At 35.0% G+C, this 21,033-nt stretch overlaps 1 protein-coding gene across 1 annotated transcript in view; it reads right to left on the bottom strand.

Annotated features, from left to right (window-relative positions):
* The window catches only part of KPNA1 (karyopherin alpha 1 (importin alpha 5)), a 47,860-nt gene that overhangs the window by 6,259 nt on the left and 20,568 nt on the right, over positions 1–21,033 (bottom strand). Inside the window, exons 5-12 of the mRNA XM_004675162.2 lie at positions 18,389–18,483; positions 11,459–11,590; positions 10,503–10,591; positions 10,080–10,179; positions 9,361–9,524; positions 7,710–7,788; positions 3,909–4,034; positions 2,484–2,611 (exon numbers count right to left, since the gene is read on the bottom strand). Of these exons, the coding sequence (XP_004675219.1) occupies positions 2,484–2,611; positions 3,909–4,034; positions 7,710–7,788; positions 9,361–9,524; positions 10,080–10,179; positions 10,503–10,591; positions 11,459–11,590; positions 18,389–18,483 (913 nt within the window). The remainder of the gene's footprint in view (positions 1–2,483; positions 2,612–3,908; positions 4,035–7,709; positions 7,789–9,360; positions 9,525–10,079; positions 10,180–10,502; positions 10,592–11,458; positions 11,591–18,388; positions 18,484–21,033) is intronic.

Below are 21,033 nucleotides of genomic sequence, written 5' to 3'. Positions count from 1 at the left end.
AATAACCATATATTACAAAAATCAGTTTAATGAAACTTGATGAAAGATTAAAAAACAATTCTCACGTGGCTAAAGAGCTTCTAGAACTTATGGATGACTGTTTGAAATGATCAACTACAACTATAAGATTGACTAATTCTGTTTTGTAAAGATGTATTTGTTTATGCATATAAGAACTAGAGTATAGGCCGCAGGGGCATGAGAGGGATTACTAGAGACAGAAGAAGGAGCAGAACAGGCAGACTGGCTGAAATACACTGCTGAGGGTAGCATCTGGCAAGACAGGAGAGGTCTGCTGCGCTATGTGGGTCATGTTGCAGTGGCTTCGGAATGCTTCATAGTGCTGCGCTTTAACCCCTTGTGCCGCCAGGGAGTCCTCAAGATGGACTACTTTTTAAAACAATTTTTGTTAAAAGCCTGGGTATTTGGATAAAGTGATAACAGATCAATTTAGTTGGCTTTTGTGGCAGAAATGTTTACGAATAAAATTTGCTGAGTAAGAAAGTATATATTATCTGGAAAAGTGAATTATATTTCTCAAATTATAAGTGTCTCAAGCCCAACTGAACTGTTAAAATTAGTAATTTTATTCTCAGAAGTTCCTTTATAAAGGAGAAATTTATAGGAAAGAAATTCAGATGTTTTAGAATGGAGGAAGTAAATTTTGAGAGATTGAATTGATAAGATTCTTCAGATGAGTAACACATTCACTGTCTAAAACCATCTCCCTCTGATAGGACTTTGCTTCCTCTGTATCTCAATTTTTACCAATAGCACCTCCACTGTTCCAGTCATCTCTCTTTCCTTTGGTACCAGGTAGCCTGCCGCTCAGTTAGATCCTTCTTTCCCATGTACTACATTCTACCTACAGTAATTATCTTAATCATCACCATCACTATATAATTACTGCAATGACATCTTAACTATCTTTCCTCTTCTCAAAACAATCTCCTTTCACATCATTTTCAAGTAGACTCCAACTCTTCCCAATAATGACCAAGGCCTTCATTTTAACTTTCTAAGTTCTTCAATTACTTAATTCCTTTTCCTTGCAAAATACCTAAACCAAGAATGAACTGCCTCTTCCAAGAACACTTCCTGTGTCCATTCCCTCGAATTATATGTATTTCCTAAGTTATTCAAATTGATTCTAAATTCCATAAACAAGAATGAGCAGAAGCTACAAACATACTTTATCAGTGAAACTTAGTTTGTTTTCTATAATTTAGATTGTAATATTTTTATAATAATCAAGAGAGCTTTGTCTAGTTAAGAATGAATTATAAATCACTGCTAGCTTTAAAGAGGGAAAGTAGCCACTCTTCTATCCAAGCAAAATACATCTTAACACTTTCTGTATAAATGACACCTCTGAATTTGAGAGATAATAAAAACGCACACATATATAATTTAACCTTTTCAATTAAGAAAAAAACTACATATAAAATGTAGAGACAATAAATACAAATATGAATCTGAAAATAGTAATTGACTGTCATCAAAAAAGTTCTATATTATTTTCCATTACTGCCATCTGATGATGATATACTTAGAACGGTAGTCCAGTACCAGAGAAAGGTTGAAAAAGACAAACATTCTTTCTAAAGACCACTTGAAGTCCTTCTGTTAAAGGAGGACCCATTGCATGTGTTTAGTTATAATTTTATCATTCCATTCAGGAAAATCCTTCTTTTCTGCTTATACATGATCAATTTCTGAAACACAAGGGCCATACATTTTCATGTTTTATTTCCCAACAGAGCACTAAAATTTAGCACTGGCTGAGGGTCTTTGTTGATATACAAAGCAACAATACAAGAAGTAGTTGTTTCCTCAATATTATGAAGTAACGTTATAATACTCATTTGAAATCATCTTGCCTTTGTCTATATTCTCCATAAAGAAAGATTAGACAGGCTAAGAGCCTATGTTCCTGTTTTCTCTTCACCATTACTTTTTTTCTATCTAAATTACTAGTTGTCTATAATTTAGCATTAATTTATATATGATGTTTCTTTTATGCTTTCAAGACATTGAGAATATAAGCTGTTACCTAAGGGGGTCATTTAAGACTCCAACTAATACAAATCTCCCCCTGGAATAAATACCACAGTAAATACTGAACACGAGAATGTAAGCTGTACTCTCTTCCAAGATCGGTTCAATTCTACTTAATACATCTCATCTAGAAACAGCAAGTCAGCTACTGAAGTTGAACCCTCTACAGATAAGCTTCTATAGTACCCAAGATGTTTCTGACCAAAGAGATTCACAGTAGACTTGAAGTGAGGCCTATAAATATATGTATGGCCTTAAGCACCATATGCCTGTCTTCTCACATGGAAAAACTGTTTTCAGTCAGAGCAAATGGGAGAAGGGTTAGGAACTGAATATATCTAATAATGAAACTGAGAATCTTCCAAAAGGTTAGAATTGAGTATTCTAAACTGGGACACACAAGATATTATCTGGCTAGTCCTTACTTGATCTGTTCAGCTGATCCTCCAGAAGTTGCATTTGTGATGGCCCAAGCTGCTTCTTTCCTTGTTCGAAACTCAGCAGTTTGTAATATACTAATGAGGGCTGGAAAAATGTTGGCATCTATCACAGTCTGAAATTAAAAAAAAATTACAAGACTTACAGAAATGTTGACAATATTCTTAACTTTTCAGTGAGCTTCACTAATGACATCCCTTCCCATTAAAAATTGAAGTTAAGGGCCCTCCCTGGTGGCGCAGCAGGTTAAAGCACAGCACTGAGAATCTAAAGCCGCTTCCTCATGAGTTCGATTCCCGCCTGCCCCAGAGGTGACTACATGGTGTGGCAGACCTCTCCTGACCCACCCGCTGCTCCCCTCAGCAGTGTACTTCATCGATCTGCCTGTTCTGATCCCCACTCTGTCTCTGGTGAAGCCTCTCACTGCCCCTGAGTCTCGGGCCTGTATCCCAGTTCTGTATGCAAAAATAAATAAATCTTTAAAAAAAAAAAAAAATTGAAGTTAATCCTCACAATATCCCTAAGCTTTTGAGTTATTTATCACTGATTACACTCCCAAACCACCCCCTAAAGTCTTGTAATCTAACTTTCTCTAAGTTCTTTTATTGTTCTCTCTTCACCCATCCACAATAATTACAACTGAACTAAAATGTATTTGTATTTCCTATGTCAAGAAACTGAGAAGTTCCACTTAAAGAGTCTGGGAGTAGCAGAAAATCTACTACAGTTGGAATCATCTCTGATGCATACTATAAATAACATGAGGTGACTGTGTTAAGAAAAATAAGTCAGAAAGTACGAATACTATTGGCTGGTTTCACTCATATGTGGACTATTAGTAAAGCAAACTAAATCATGTTAAGTAAACTAAGCTGTATGAACTAGCAAAGTAAATCTGAACTCTGAGAAAAGTATCCTGGCAACCAAAGGTAAGGTAAAAGTGGATGGGTGGAGTAGGTCAAGGGCATTATTTGATAATGATTCCACTCATTCTGAAGTCTCTTAAGTCTGTGTTATATTTTTTTCAAACTTGCTTCAGTTGTTTCTTATGGCCTGTGGTAAGCCATTTGTCCAACTGTTTGTCTTCCACTTGAATTATTCTCCTGCTGATATAAGGAAAAAAGTAAAGGGGACCCATTTTTCCAAATTTCATGAAAAACTGAAGCAATCTATTATATCGTACCACTAGAAAAATAAGCATTTTAGAAACACAGTTCTCAGTTTCCGACAAATCACCAAGTATTAAAGGGGAACGAAAAGCCCCGTATGTTCAGTTTATAAGACTCATTTTCCATTAGGGTAAAAATATGAAGAAGACAACTAAACAAACTCTGTAAGAAAACAATAATATGTATGAATATATGGATTTTTCAGTTATCAAAAATACAGGAAAAAAGGTGCTATGTGATTACCTGGATCTGGGCTCTATTTCCAGCTGTGATATTAGATATTGTCCAACACGCTTCCTTTTTGATAGACTCCTTTGGGCTACTCAGCAAATGCAACAAACTCTGTAGAGCTGAGCAATTTAAAATTACCTAAAAGGAAAAATTTGAAATTTTTACTTACTGTAATAATCCAATATATCCTAATGTAAGTAAATCTTAAAGACTTTATTTTAGGAAAAACTGAGCAAAGAAGCAATGTCTACTCTTCAAATTTTAGAATTTTATACAGTAATACGTATTCACTGCGAGACCACCAATAAGATATCAGTATCGAAGATTACCAAAGTGTAATGACCTACATTCACAACTGCTAAAAATGTACTAAGTAAACACAAAAAATATGAACTATTTACTTTTCTATCTCTATACTGTATTTAAATGTCTTCTGATTGGGAAAATATAACAAGTGGCCAGTGACCAATTTAGAAGTAGCCTCAAGATTTTTAAATCCTCATTTAACTCTCTACCTAGCAGTGAAAAAAAAAAAACAAAACACATACTTAAAGAAGTGTATCAGATACTTTATAGGATACAAAGATAAAATGGGTTCCCAGGTATCAACAGATTACAAAATAGGGGAGAAAAGATAATATACAAGAAGATCATACAAGAAACTAAAATAATAAAGGTATAATGCTTCAACTAATACATAGTGGGCTCAAGAATTAATTCCTGAACAACAGATAAACACCTAGTCCAGAAATAGTTGCAGGCATTATAAAGAATTAAGCATATCATAAAAAACAAACTTAGTTCCTCTAGTATCTGGTTGTTTTAGTTAATACATTATATTACAATAATGGGTTAATTAGTTGGTAATTATTTCTTAAAATCAACTCCTAGTTTCCAGCACCAAAATATATTTGCAGCCTATAAAGAGTAAATATTAAGAAGCAACCACACAACAAAGGAAAACAGCCATAAGTATAGCTAGTCTGAGTATAGTGAAAGACTTTCCAGGTATAAAAACAATGAAAGAAACTTAGAAAATAAAAAATTTTCCCAAGCAATAATTTTTGCATGCTAAAAAAACAGAAAGATTAAAATGCACTTCACACAATGAGAAAATATTTGAGAGACCAGTTTGCCACCTTTAACATAAAAATTGCTGAGACTAAAATTTTAATAGTAATTACCTGAAAAGTAATTAAAGAATGCATAAAACAAAGCCCCTTTTTGCCTGTTAATGTAGTTCAAAAGACTATAAAACTTCCATGGAAACAGATACAGTATTTCTAAGTAACAGTATAAAACATGGTGCAAAGTACTTTTTTAAGTGCCAAAGACAATGTATGGGGAAGGGGGAAAGTGAGAAATTAATATTGTGGATCAGGAAAGAGTTCATAAGGCCGAAGGTAAGGAGACACCTTGAAACAAAGATTTCAGAAGCAGAGGAAGGTACCAAAATAAGACTAAACTAGTAATGCTATTGTTAAGGAAGGGGTCTATACCCCAAAATTAAAAGAGTAGGCTAGAAAGAAGAATGAGACTAAAATCTTGAAGTACAAATTCCTTAGTTTTTCAAAAGTCTTTATCTCATAGGTATAAAAGAACTCCTTGCTTCTAAGAGGGAAATAAGGTAAAAAGTGTTATTTTTAGGAAAGATTAAGGTGTTGTTAGGGAAAATAAATTGGGAGATAAATGCTTAGGAAAATAGGAAGATAGATCACATGGTTACATCAACAGCCCTTCTATGTGAGAAAAGATGGACCAAATAATTAAATGTGGATATAGTAACAAAAGAATCAACAAGTCTGAGAGAGACACCAACTAAGGTTTTAAGCGTGATGAATACTTGTATCATTAATTACAGATCTAAGAAATCAAGGCTTAGAACTTTATTTATTTTGGAAGAAGACAAACTGTAAGAGAGATAAATGTGACAGTCAAAAATATTTACAAGCTACTGAGATGTGGGGTTAGAATTTGAGAGGTCAGAACTACCTATGTAGATTGCTAATTTCATTCATTTCTGTACATGTGCCAGGAACTAGATTATCCCTCGAGAAATTTACAATCTGAACAGTTACAACAGTGTGACAAGTATACTATGATGGATGAAAGAAAGGAGGAAACCAAAAATAATGTTAATACTAAGACGTGAAGAATAAAAAGATAGTGGCAGAGGGTAGTGGTCAGAACAGGGATGAGGGCATGGAGGGCTATGTTCATCAGAGAGAAGAAAGAGTACATGTTAGAATTTCAGAATTGAGTGTGGTCAGTTAATTCAAGGAATAAGCATGACAAGAGCACAGAGCATGCTGTGAAGAGAAAGGGAAACTTTTTTGAGTAGTACAATACAATGATTTGTCTTAAAAAGTCAGAAAGTACAAAGAGTTATAAAAGTAAGTTAAAAGCTTCCGTTCCAAATATACCCCAGCCACGATTCTACAAAGACAACCAATGTTATTTTAGTTTCACAACCAATGTTATTAGCTTCCCGTGTATTCCCTCGGAGAAATTTTATGCAAAAACATTGTTTTCTTTTTAACATACTGCTTTCTTTCCCTGTTCTAGCTGCTTCCCCTTTGATACAAATGGTAATATATTTTTCCTTTTTTTTTTTTCTTTCTATACAATACAACCTAGGCAACTTTGCATGCCAGTGCATATGCAGGAGCTTCTTCACCCTGTTCACCTCATATATTTCTTACACAGTAAATTTCACCTCATATATTTCTTATACAATGTGTCCACCTTAAAGATCTTAAAAAGACTAAGTTGAAGAATGACAAGATCAAGTTGAATGACAAGATCAAACCTGCATTTTATAAGCATTCTCTTGGTGATGTGATAATGATGTGAGAACTGTCTGAACTCAGCCCTGTAAGGTAGGAATAGAGAACAGGACATAGTGGTGACCAGAGGTAGAGAAGAAAGACTCAATTTCCAGATTTTTGGCTTGCACAACTGCTGGTACTACTCACTAGATAGGAAACATAAATAATCAGAGGTCTAGATAGACAAAGGAAAATGTGTTTCTTTAAAGTCAGAATAAATTTAAAGTAATTATTAACAGTTGGAAGACAATCCAGAATAAACCCAATCACCTTAAGTTAGAAATTAAAAATGTGAAGGCAGTAAAAATCTTGCTAGGATAAGAAAGAGTTAAGGCTAAAATCTAATTCTCAATCCTCATTTAAAAAGTTGACAGTTGAAGTTATAAATAAGTGAGTGAGGCTGAAAGATTTCCTCCTGGAGGAAACCCATAACAGGAAGAAGAAAAGGAGTTTGCAAAGGAGAAGTAAACAGTAAGGCTGGAGACCCAGTCACAGAAGTCTAGTTAGATAATTTAAAAGGGCTGTTACTCCATCTAAAAAATAATAATTAAAAGAACAGGAACATTCTAAGGTGAGTGATTTAACTTTACAAAGCTATAGAGTGAAAAAGGGGAAGATATTAGGAAGGAGGAAGTACAGACTTTCCTTATATGGGAGACTTACCATACAAAATGGAGGAAGCTATCAGAGATGATGAGATGAAAATGACAAAGGCTAAGAGAAAGTAGGCTGTCTAATGCTTATTAGAAGAACCATTTCAAACAGTAGTAGGGAATAAACCTGACTGACTAAATGGATAAGATACCACAGGATAAGAAACTCAAAACTGCTACAAGTAACTGGTCAAGAAAGATGTCAATATTTTAAACAAATATTAATGAAACAGTGGCAATTCTCCCCAATAATGAGTTAAATACTATAACAGAAACATAATCATGGAATCCAGTGTTTTGGAAAGAAAATCATAGTCACCACTTGTTCATACCTGTGTCTGAATATCATCCCCTGTGACAATGTTTCCCACAGCCCGTAAAGCAGGAGACACTACTTTATAGTCATTATGCCTGTAACCAAAGAAAGAAATGTTATTTCCAACAGTTTAGCCATAATAGGTCTTCCTTAGAGCTGAAATATACATGAAATAGTATATGATAAGATTTTAGAGCAGAAAGGTTCACAGGTGGTTACTAAGGGTACGCGATAATCATCTAGAAGAGTTGTCTTTCCCTTTATTTACTATTTTTGAGTAAAAACTATAAAGCTTTCCTAATCATATTTCCCAAAAATTCTATCACCTGGATTTCGGGATTTTGCTTTCATTCTTTAATGTAAGTTTCTTCTCATCTTTGCCTCTCTATGGTTTCTGAGATCATACAGAGAACAGTTTATATGTATACAGCACTTTTAAGGTCTATAACCTGTAATAATTTTCAGAGATGAAAATATGTTAACGGATGAACTAACCTTAAATTAACAGGTTCACATTTTATTTTTTTAATATATATTTTAAAAGATTTGTTTATTTAGACATACAGAACTGGGTGCAGGCCAGAGGTGCCGGGGCAGTAAGAAGATTCACCAGAGAGAGTGGGGAGCAGAACAGGCAGACTGATGAAATATACTGCTGAGGGGAACAGCGGGCGAGACAGGTGGTCTCCCACACCATGTGGGGTCACCTCCTGGGCCAGGGATAGAACTTGTACTGAAGCAGCTGCGGTGAGCTTGCAGTGCTGCTGCATCCAAGCCCGTTGTGACACCAGGGAGGGCCCAGGTTTATTTACACTTTAAATAGTGAATTCTTTTTACTAAACCTCAGCTTGCTTATTTCCAACCCCACCCCCCAAAAAACCCCCTTCTACAAAGAGTTTTTGTAGGAAAAAACCCTTCTCCACAAAACTCTTTTTACATCTGAAGACAGACACCGTATCTTAATTTCAGCTTAAATAAGCTAGTATTCCTTAACTTTCCGTAAAGAAACTTGTTTGTGTTCCCCTTAAATATAACAGATCACTCTCCTCAAAATGGTGCTAGTTCCTTTACATGAGTTTTATATTTGTTTTACTTATCTAGTAGTTTCACATGTTATATATGGGGCAATGTCTCCTTGCATCTACTCTGTATTTCAGTTAAATTTCACTTGGCTTAAAGTTGCAGCATTTTTCCAGTATGTCACCAATCTAATTTTTTTCTTCTATAGTACTGTTTAATAAATTTGACTAATACAAATACAGCCTTTACCTTAAGTATGCCATCAGCAAATCTTCCACTCCATAATCAAATGCATCACAAAATATAAAGCAAATTAGATTTAAAGTCTGACACCAACCTAGATTAAATTCTCAATGACACAGAATGACAAAGAATGCCTATTTTAAGCATGATGTCTTTTACTATCTGCTGGTTGGTCTCATCATTAAACACAAAGATCAGTTTTTCAAATGTTTCTGATAAAGGACTAGCAGAAGAGTGAAAGTTTGTTTATAAGCCTCAAAACAAGACATTATATCAATATATAAATAAGTAACAAAAGCAGCAAAAGCACAAAAAAGTACTTTAACATATTAATATTTGAGAATCAGCACTAGAAAACTAAAATATGGACAAAGAGCAGATACTTTTTCTCAAAGATATCTTACATTAGCAACTCCACAAGTCTCCTACACACTCCAGCATCAATGACTGCTTGAATTTTATCATTGGGTCCATCTGATAGATATGAGAGTGCCCAGCAAGCATCCGCCAGTACATCAGTGTCATTGACAAACAGCAACCAGGAAAGCGCATTTAGACAAGGGGAAACCTGTGAAGGAAAATGATACATAATTCAATAGAGTAGTAGCCAAAAGTGAAATTAGAAAGTAACAGATGGGCACATACTTGATGGCTTCTGGGGTGATAGTATTTCTAGAAAAAGCGAGTGCCCAAGTGCATTTCCATCTCTGAGAATACTGCCAGTGGCCTGGCAGTTTACTCTGATGTGGTAGTCAGAGGCCAAGAAAAATAATTTCGGAAAGTGAGGTTTAATATGTATCATTCTCAGATGAGATTCTTTAGCAAAACACTCTTTATGGACCACTCTTTAAGGTTTGCTAAAGCTAGGAAATTCTGTACTTGAGGTATTTTGTTCTGAATATGGTAGTTCTCAGATCAATTCATAGCTTTATAGGTAGAAATAACTTATCATACATTAGAACAAAAATAACAAAAACTCCTATATTTCTACTAATAGTTAATTCTAACATTTAAAATTTATCATTTTGTTTAAAACTCTTTCTCTTCATATTAATATTGGTTTCTGCATTCTTTTAAATTGTATTTCTTCAGCCAATATTCCACAAGTGCAATCCTTCCTTACCTTTGCAAATTCTGGAGGTGGGCTTTTTCCTCTACAGAGATTAGACAGAGCCCATACTGCATTCCTGGTCATAGTTAAGCGATTTTGCTTTGAAAATAACCTATAAGCATGAGGAATGATGAAACAATGGTTAACTATATAAACATTCATTTTTGATAGTGGGATGCTCAACCATTTAATGGTACTGATAAAGGTATCTTCAAATAGCTTTACTTTAAAATAAAGTTTAATTTATTCTAATATAAGTAACTCAGAATTTTGGCACAATAATAAAGCAGGAAGCCTGAAGAAATGATCTGATAAGTTAAGGGAATTATCATCACAAAAAGTAACCGAGGAAATCCAGATGACTTCCAAAAGTGCTATGCCTTCTAAGAATGTCCCATATTTTTATTATTAAAGAAAGAAAGAAAAGAAACTTACTGCAAAAGAGGGGGAAGAATATTGCAGTCTAAGACATAGTCCCTGCACATGGTACTATCTCCAGCAATGTTGCCAAGAGCCCAGACTGCCTGTGAAAGAATTATTAATGACAGATTATACAACTTGATTTTCTCACAATTCTCCCCCACAATGCCAACATATTACAATTCTTCATGAAATTACAGTTAATCAAAATATTATGCCAAAATATATGGCCCTTACTAACATTCTTAAGTGCACCCATTTTTAGAAAGGCAAATGAAATGATTGTGGGACTGACAGAAGGTGATCTGTAATATTATGAAGTGTATATGTGAACATTGATGGTAGTAAGTTATTTAAAGGAGGAAACATTTTTTATATATGTTTATCATAGGGAAATTACCCCTAGTAGCACTGCCCTTAGAACAGAGCACAGGTTTAAATGGTTTTCTCCACTGATTAAAATTTATAAAAGAGCAAAGAATTTAGGAGCATTCAAAATGCAGAAAATTTTTTTAATTTTTGGCAGTGATAAGTATGGTAATCACCTTGACTATGATGGTCTGACAACTATACACATGTCAAAATTTATCAAATCGTACATTTCATAAAAACACAATTATGCTCTAAATCAAACAGATTTAATAAAGTCTGCAGCAATAAGCTGCTGCATCAGTCAACATTAGAATTACTACTAGAAAAAGTTCAGTAACTACTTACTTAGCCTAAAAAGTTCATCTTAGTGCTTTAAAAATTTCAGAGATGGAAGGGAAAAAAATGGTTTTATGCTTTTAGGAGAAATTATGCCTTACAGTAAGAATGAAATTTTCTATTTTTGTTAATTTTAGATTTCTAGGAACACTCCCCCTATGATGAACCGCAGATTGCAATGTGAAGTAGTAAAACTTAGGCCTTGAATATAAGATCAAAGGGAAAAACTGCTCTTTCAAGTTTCTCTGTTTGATTTTTTTTACCTGCTCCTGGACATCTTCAAACTCTGAGCTAAGCAACTCTATGAAGATAGGCACAGCTCCTGCCTGAATCACAATCCGGGTTTGAAGAGAATTTCCTGAAGCAATATTTGTCAGTACCCAAGCTGATTCAAACTATAAAGATAAAAATAATTTCATTATCTTACCAGAATTTAATAGCTATTTACTAACAATTATGTATACATGAATGTTTGAGAGCTTTACTTGCACATAATCTAGTAGAAGAATATTAACCTTAAAAGAATTCTCGGGAGAAATTCCTCAGTTTAGAAGACTATCTCAGGGTGTCTAAAATTCCGGATCAAGGTAGAACTGACAGAAGGTCATAGAAACAATAAGGGAGTACTTCATATGCTGATATGAAATGCTCTCCCAAGAAATGAATTTTTTATATGTTAAACAGTGTATATTAATATGGTATTTTCTAAAAGGGTTAAGAAGGAATATATGCATTAATACACACACTGCACAGAATTATCTCTGGAAGGAGTCAGGAGCTACTGTAAATACTTGTTAATATATGGAATGATAAGGGTGCAAGGGGAGTAATGAGGAAAAAACATACTTCTCATTGTAAGTAAAATGTAACTTTTGGCCTTAAACCATATATATAATAAAAAGTAAAATTAAATATAGGGTATGCAAAGTGAAATGAGAAGAGGATGTTAGTGTACACTGCATATAACAGAGGGAGAGTGGAAAAGGGAAAAACTACTTTAAATACAAAGCACAACAAAAGGGAATTAATAGGCTAATAGAAACAACTTCATAGCTTCAGAACTTCTAATAAATGAGAAAGCTCCAAACAAGCTCTGAGGTTCAGACCTTGTTAAAAGAACATCTTAAAGACTGATAACTGGTAAACACAAGGCATGAAGGAAATTATCATTAACAAAAAACACAACATATTCTAATCTATCTCTATTAAGACTCAAGATTGGGGCCCTCCCTGGTGGCGCAGTGGGTTAAAGCATAGCACAAAGAAGCTAAAGCTACTTCAGCATGAGTTCAATCCCCGCATGCCCTGGAGGAGATCCACATGGCGCAGGAGACCTCTCTTGACCCGCCTGCTACTCCCCTCAGCAGTGTACTTTGTTGATCTGCCTGTTCTGCTCCCCACTCTTATCTCTGGTGAATCCTCTCACCTTCCTCATCTCTGGCCTGTACCCCAATTCTGTACGAATAAATAAATCTTTAAAAAAAAAAGACTCGGCCCTCCATGGTGGTGCAGCAGGTTAAAGCACAGCCCTAAGAAGCTTAAGCCCCTTCCGCATGAGTTCGATCCCCACCTGCCCCAGAGGAGATCCACATGGCGCGGCAGACCTCTCGTGACCGCATGCTGCTCCCCTCAGCAGTGTACTTCCATCAATCTGCCTGTTCTGCTCCCCACTCTATCTCTGGTGAATCCTCTCACCCTCCTCATATCTGGCCTGTACCCCAATTCTGTACGAATAAATAAATCTTTAAAAAAAAAAAAAGACTCAAGATTGACTCTTGAGCATACGGAAAAATCCAAGAATAAACTTTTATAGTTTTACCAAGAGCTTAAGTAAACATTAAGTTTTCTTTTTCCTTCTTATATTCTGTTTGTAATGTAGCACACAGGTAGAAAAAAATTCACTAGTATTATCTTTAATGAAAGATCAACAGAACATAATCAAAAGATATAGCTGTATTTCTTTAAAGCTTTTGGGTCTCTTGAAAGTCAACTGTCATACAGAAATGAAATCATCAATCAATGGGAGTAGGGGAAGATAGAAGAAACAGGATAACAATCTGATTAGTATAATCTAAAGCTATATGATCAATAGAAAATTCAGAGCAGAAAATGATATTCAAAGAAACTTACAAATGTGACATACATGAGTGAGATACAGTGGTCTGCAGTAGCAGAGCAGCTCAGAATAGGAGCAGATGAGCTAAACAAAACATACTTATTGTACAATAACTCTGTCAGGATTAATTTCTGTACGATGGTATATCATAAATAAAAATTCTTACCACCTCTAATATGTTAAATCACTAATGAAGCCAACACTCAACCCTTTCCACATCTGTCTGAATTGCAACTTTACATTTGTTTGTATTTTCAAAGCAGTACTAATTTATACTCACAGGTGATCCTCAAATCAATCCAAAATAGTCTACCTTATTTCATGAATAAGGAAACTATCAGAGTAAGATTCAATAATTTGGCTAATAAATTTGAGTAATGTTACATAGCTACTCAAAGGGACAAGATAACACTCTTCTATCTAATCTAACTGATTTATGAAGTCCAATCAGTTTTCTCAGAGCACACCTGTAACATGAACAAGAATCTTTCAATTACTTGCATCCAGAGCAAGAAACTTTAAAAAAAAAAAAATGCCAGTTTATTTTAGTGGATGCTAAAAAGAAAACAAATCACCTCAAATAGTCTCTCATGTCAGGAAAATTAATCAGTGAAGCAGAATCCAAGATATGAATACAAAAGCAAATTTTTCCAACCAAAAGGCAAACTCGAAAGTGTTAATCAGACACTGCAAGGACCTAGTCACAGAAATGAAAACTCGGTGGAAAAACAATCTATAAAGAATTTTAAAAAATGAATACAGTGAGATGTTGATGCAAAAAACATCTGAGTAAACAAAGGACATATAAATTAGTTATCACTGAGAAGAAATCAGGATACTAACTGATGCCATAGTTCAAACTGCTATTTATTTGATGACTTGCACCAAAGACCTCAGAGGAAATGTGGTTAACTCCAGATGTTAATGAAATGAATAAAACACAGAAGCAAAACATAAAAAGAGTGAGAATGACTAGGAAAATCAGATTAAGTGACAAATAGCCTGAACACAGTAGAAAACCAGAAATTAGGATATCTCAGCAAAAGGATGATGTATCACACAGTTATGTTTATTATTAAGCACACAAGACTACCTCTGAGAGCAGAAAAGATTCTCAAGATCTCTTAGAAGGATGGAAACCAAAAAATTGTGTTCACATTATTGTGATAAGGAGATGAAAACCAAAGGACCACTGAAAACTCAATGATATTCATGCATCAACAAAGTATTAAAACATACACACACACAGGTTGCTGCTCACTATGATGTTTATCTTATAAAAACTCACCCAGTTATATTTGTGCAACTTACTATACTCATGTGTAGCTAGGAGATACAGGTGTGTGTGTGTTGTGTGGATAGATATGGGTGAGTGTGTGGTGCATGTAACATGAGACAGGATAGGTAGTAAGAAAGGAAATTACCCCGTAGAAGTATAGGTCCCTGTTAAAGTGTTGGAATAAGATGCTTTCCAATGTGAATAGCATTTAAAAAAAAAAAAAAAAAGTGGTAGTTCTGTGAACTATGTAACCTTCCTTTCTCTGGTCTTTTTTTTTTTTTGCTGATTTTTGCTTTTAATGTTTTGGTTGTGGGTCTTGGATTAGAACTTAACATGAGAGCTGTGAAATGGGAAAGTCCAAAATTAAAAAATTACATAAAATTATGACAGAAATGGGAAGAAAAGTATTGTAGTAAGTAAACTCAGGAAAAAAATAAGTATGAAAATCAGAAGAATGAAAAAAGAAAGCTAAGAAAGTCTCTTATCTGAAGTAATGAAAGCCAAAATAGATATAATCTTTACTTCTCCTTTGATGTTTTAAACTATGATATTCTTAATGTTCCCAGATGACACCATGCAAGGAAAATAACCTGTCATCTTGCTGTGATTGCTTCTGAACTGTAACTTCACTATTAATTTTCACTGCTCACAACTTACTACAAGGCTTCAACTGAAATCTGAAGGGCAGACTAAAGATTTGTTATTTTCTCTCTACCCTTTCTCAATCTCTACCTTCTGGTGCTCAGTTCCTTAAATAAGGAAAATGAGAATCCAAAGCTGAAGTACTTCTGACCTCCTATCAAGTTTCCCACTCCAGGTTGAGGTACGCCTGGTTCCCTTTCTCCATTTGGATCAGGACTCTGTTGCTGGCCACTTTGCCGGTTCCACTCTGGTTCCTAGCAAATGCCAGGCCCACCTGGAGAGCAAGTGAAAAGAGAGGCTCACATCAGAAAAATAAACCCAGATTATCAAACCCTGCAGAGAACAGTGCCTGAATCATCTGAGCAACCTTTCAAAGAAAGGTAGAGGGATCAGTGAGGATGGGAAAGCTGTAGGAGGATGAAGGCTTACTGCAGTTTATCACATTAAGCTTTTAGAGGGGACAAAAAAGGCAAGAACGTGGTAGATAAATCACTTTAATTCGAATTTGCAATTTTAAGAGGGTATACCTGTCTAAAGACTGGAACTAAGAGGCAATATACTTATTTCTAGTTAAAAGGTTCCACAGATTTGGAAACATAACATCTCAGAACTGCAAAAGATTACACAGCAGTAAAAAGATGGCAAGCCTACACTCAAAAAAAAAAATAATAGTAATAACCACAAATGCAGTCCCAGGAAATATATATGGCAAACCAATCTCATGTCAATGGTCTGAATATGTCTGAGACCATCCTACCTCTGAATTTGAGAATATGCTTAAGCTTAATGGCACTGTTTGCTTCCAAAATCCTAGATTCCACCCACTTTCATTATCATTTGACAGCAAGCGTGTACCTGGGCAGCACTGCCTAAAGCAGGTATTTTTCTCTCTCTGGTTTGAGAAAGATACTGATTTGGGAATAAGATAAGCCCAGAAAGGATGTAAAAAATAACCTACACTAGGTTCTCTTAATCTTAACCTACAGAGTGAAGGGATTATTGTACACAGGTTTATTAATGAGTTTAGCTATTACCACCATGTATTATGACTCTTGTTCTGGAAGAGAAATAGTAAAAGTTCTATTCCAAACAATATTTACATTTCCAGTTAGCAGGTAGGAGCAGCAGGGACAACTTACAGATCAGTGCTCTCCAAGAAGAAAGAGCACATCTAATAATATGAACATGAAACCTCCTGCCTCTAACATCGACCTGCTACTTCTGGGTGGTCAAGGTCCTTGAATCACACTGGAAAAAGAACACCATATTGTGCTTAATGTATAGAGAAAAAGTTAGAGATGACGACCTTTAGATAATGAACAAGTTGGTCATGTGTCAGTCTTTGGATAGCTAAGATAAAAAACATGAGGTGGTCACTTCCAGAGGAATCATTTCTCAATGTTTAACAAATTACTCTGCACAAAGAGTGGAATCTGAGAATTTAGACAGAAGCAAATCAGTTTTCTGAAGGCTTTTACCTTGAAGTGTGTTAATAAATTCTAAGAATATATTATAAAAATTCACATAGAAATTACATATGTTAATCAGGAGAGGGCACTGTTTGAGAAAATATATTGTAGTGGAGAATGGGAATTCAAGACTCACTTTTCTGGATTTTTCAGCTTATGTCTGGGAGGCTTATGTCATCTTGAGCATATTAAGGAACTAGACCTCCACAAATACTTATTAAAAATGCTAGATCCAGCAGTACAGTTAGTATCTCTGAATTACTCTCATTGTGAGAGAGAAGTTAAACATTTTTTTCCCACATAGACAAATTAATTTTCCCTACCTCCCTCTTCCTACAAAGCTTTTCAAATGATATAAACTGCAGTAAGGCTCTTCATTTGGTCCCTCCAGTTTTCTTGGCAGGTTGCTTAGGGCTCAGGCTTTGTTCTCTGCAGTGTTGGTTGTCTGGATTTCCTTTTTCTGAGAAAGGTATCTCTTTCCTCGGTCTCTAGGTGAACCTGATTGTTTTTCAGGTACGATGATCCTGGCCTCAGATAGGAACCAGAATTACAATCCAGGAGACAGCTAGCAAAACAGAACCTTAATTCAAATGAACTTGGGGATTAGTAAATATCAAACTGGAGAAGAAAAACTGATGGGACATTGAAGTACTCTACCTTTTCTGGATTTCTTGTTTTTCCTCTGGAAGGAACTCATCACCGCAACAAAGACAGTAAAAGGAAGAGAAAGATGGATTGGGAGGAAAGGAGAGAAAATATCAAGACAAAGCATCAAGACTTAAGATTTATTTAAATCAATTTGGACAGTAAGGTATTTGGGGACAGGGGACATCATTTACATAAACACTCCTCAAAAACAAACAAGGAGGTAAAATTTACCTTTGTGGTTGTAAATATTTACTCTGAAGTGATAATCCCATTCTGTAAACTATTTGGCACCTAAGAAATTTCTATACTTGCAAAATCTCTCTAAAGGATCTGAGCCCTGAAGATCAGATCTTTTAAGAATTTAAGGATAATCACAGACAACTGCTAAAGACTAATACGTAAGTTGATTCAGTTAGTTAGTCCAAGTAAATCTAGATAGTTAAAAAAATCACTGAAGCTTTATTCAGGAAAAAAAATTTTAAATTTCTGGATAACTTCCAGAATGCTATCCTAATCATCCTACCCATAAGTTGAGGAATTTTTTCTTAGACCCTCTATATAATACTTACTGACTGACTAAATTATCACAGCATAGATTCCTGATAAGACTATTTCCTTATCAGCTCTTTGGCTTTAGAAGAGAGGATTAATTAAGACCAAGTTTGGAAATCACAGAGTAGATTGATCTAAACCATTTACACACCCTGAGAAAGCTAGTAAATAATCTAAAAATTCCATAAAACCAAGTTTTATGTAGTCCACACAGAGGAAACTTTACAACAAATAATTCCCTACTAGGTAAGTATTATCAACAATCATCAAAAAATAATAATCTACATGACTAAAAATAGCAATCTACTCTGAAGAGTAAAGTCAAGGACCTATATATTAATGCTCTCAGAACTGCTCACAATGTGGTTAGGAATAACGTTATCAAAAAAATCAAACCTTCATATATATTAAGCAACAAATCTGTGTACAAAATGTATGTTTGTAAAGGGAATCCATATACAAGGGAAGAAATGAAAATTGTTCGCACCTGCAATGTACAATTCTCTTTTCGTTTCAGGAACTCCACAAACCTGGCCACTACTCCTGGTGTGCTGATAACTTCATCAATAGGAGGATTAGGTTCTGTCTCCCAAAAAATAAAAGAAAACAATCCTTTGATTTCAATGCAAGGACTTTATAGTTTAAAATATTTTATAATATCCCTCCTTCCACTTTAGTATCTCTTTTGTGTTGCAAATGTAAAAAGAACAGATACTACACTTGATCTTAACCAAAAGACCAAGAAGCAATGAAAATTTACAAAGAAAACTAAAATTGAATTTGGTTACTTTGGGAGTGAGGTCAGTTGAAAGGTTTCACAATAATGTGAGCCTTAACATGGAAATGAAACTAGAATTCTTTTATATATATTTACATCAATAAACATACAAACATATATATATATATATATATATATTTTACATTGTTCCTTTTTGTTCAATATATGATTTCTCCTCTCAGGTATAGTCCCCATAAAATTCACATCATCAAAGTCATTTTAGGTAGAATTCTTAAAGATTAAAGTTGATGCTTCTATCATTTTAGAATACTCAGAAAATAGGGAGAAATATCTAAAAACAACACTATTCTTGATATTCCAGTATACTTACTTCTGTAACTCCTTTTCTGTATGAGTTTTTCAGTCTGTTTTTTTTTTTTTCCAAGAAAATTGTCTTTAAAAACTGGGTTGGGGGGTCCTCTCTGGTGGCACAGTGGCTTAAAGCGCAGCACTGTGAAGCTGCCTGTAGCAGCTACAATACCAGTTCAATTCCCAGCCAGGAAACTGAACAACATGGTATGGCAGACCTTTTCTGATTCTCCAGTTCTCCCCTCAGCAGTGTATTTTGGTCAATCCACCTGGTTCTATTCCCCATTCTGTCTCTGGTGAATCCTCTCAACCCTTCTCCACCCCACCTCTGCAGAACCATTGGCCTGTACCCGTTCTTATATGCATGAAAAAATAAATCTTTCAAAAAAAACCTAGGGGGGCCCTCCCCGGTGGCACAGCAGGTTAAAGCCCAGCACTAAGAAGCTAAAGTCATTTCAGCATGAGTTGGATCCCAGCCCGCCCTGGAAGTGACCACATGGTGTGGCAGACCTCTCCTGACCCTCCCACTGCTCCCCTCAGCAGTGTACTTCGCTGATCTGCCTGTTCTGCTCCCCACGCTATCTATGGTGAATCCTCTCACTGCCCTTGCACCTCTGGCCTGTACCCCAGTTCTTTATGCATAAATAAATAAATCTTAAAAAAAAAACTGGATTAGGAAATTCTGAGTGTATTTGCAAGACTTAATTTTATAGCTGTAATGATAAGAAACAGCAACAATTCACTAATCTCATTTTTTTTTATTTTTTTATCTCATTTTTTATGACAAAAATAAGTCATTCAACAGAAACTTATTAGATGAATAGACAATACCCTATATAATCAGCATGACTTTTCAGCAAATGGTATGATGAAGTTTTGATAACATTTATGTAGCAATACAAGAAAAATGACAGTTGGATTATAGTACTACTAAGGATTCGTAGCCAGGTCAATGGTCCTAATGACAGAGCTGACTAGTGGTTCAATAGTAATTTGGAGATTTCTAACAGCATATAGAACTATGGTACAGACCAGAGGTGCAGGGATGTTGAGCGGATTCACCAGAGACAGAGTGGGGGTGTAGAACAGGCAAACTGATGAAATACACTGCTGAGGGGAGCAGCTGGCAGGTCAGGAGGGATCTGCCATACCATGTGGATCACCTCTGGGTCGGGGATTAAACTCATGCTGAAGTGGCTTTAGCTTCTTAGTGCTTGCTGTGTTTTACCTAGTCGCACTGCATGACCAGGATGGCCCACCTGACTGAACATTTTTATCAACAGTTCAAATAAAGACAACAAATTTTATGATTAAAATAAAAATGAAAGTTAATTTGTTGTATTACAAAATAATATACAAAAAGAACAACAGTAAGCCAAAGTTATTAATAAAAAAGGTTTATAATGCAAAATTCAGCAAATGAATTACTTTTTAAGGCAATTTAAAAAACCCACATGACTTAAACAATCATCTACAGTCAGTTCATGAAAGAAAAAAATGCTTGGGAGTTTACACTGCTGCATATACAATGAAACATTATGCCATAAATATCACTAATGCTATCTTGTAGTACATTACTGAAATGCATAATCTAAAGGTAAGGAGGACAAAAATGGCCTTCAACTATTTAACAAGTTTTCATACCAAAAAATGACTATTTTTTTTTGTTATGGTGATAGGTTTTTATTCTAGCTAACCTCAAAGGATATATTATCATCACTATCAATATCACTAGTGACTCCAAATAACCCTAATTCACTTCTAGGGGATCAGTTGATTTCAGCATTTATTACCAACATTTTAACAAGGTTCAGAGGTCCAGTATTTTTACCAACATTTAATAAGGTTTTACTTGATGAGAATGACAAGTATCATGTTCCAATTATAAAAAACAGGTAACTACTCACCTACCAATAAATCCGTATTTAATTTCAGTGATAAACTGCTAACACTAAAAAACAATTATTGCTCTTTCAAGATATAAAGATTTTTCCGAAAGCAGTGCAGATTCTCCATTTAAATTAACATGAAATAACTACAGTTAT

The sequence above is a fragment of the Condylura cristata genome, unplaced genomic scaffold (genome assembly GCF_000260355.1).
Source record: "Condylura cristata isolate star-nosed mole 26May11 unplaced genomic scaffold, ConCri1.0 scaffold00003, whole genome shotgun sequence".
NCBI lineage: Eukaryota > Metazoa > Chordata > Mammalia > Eulipotyphla > Talpidae > Condylura > Condylura cristata.
The sequence above is the reverse complement of the archived record's forward strand: the minus strand, read 5'-3'. Positions and strand labels throughout refer to the sequence as shown.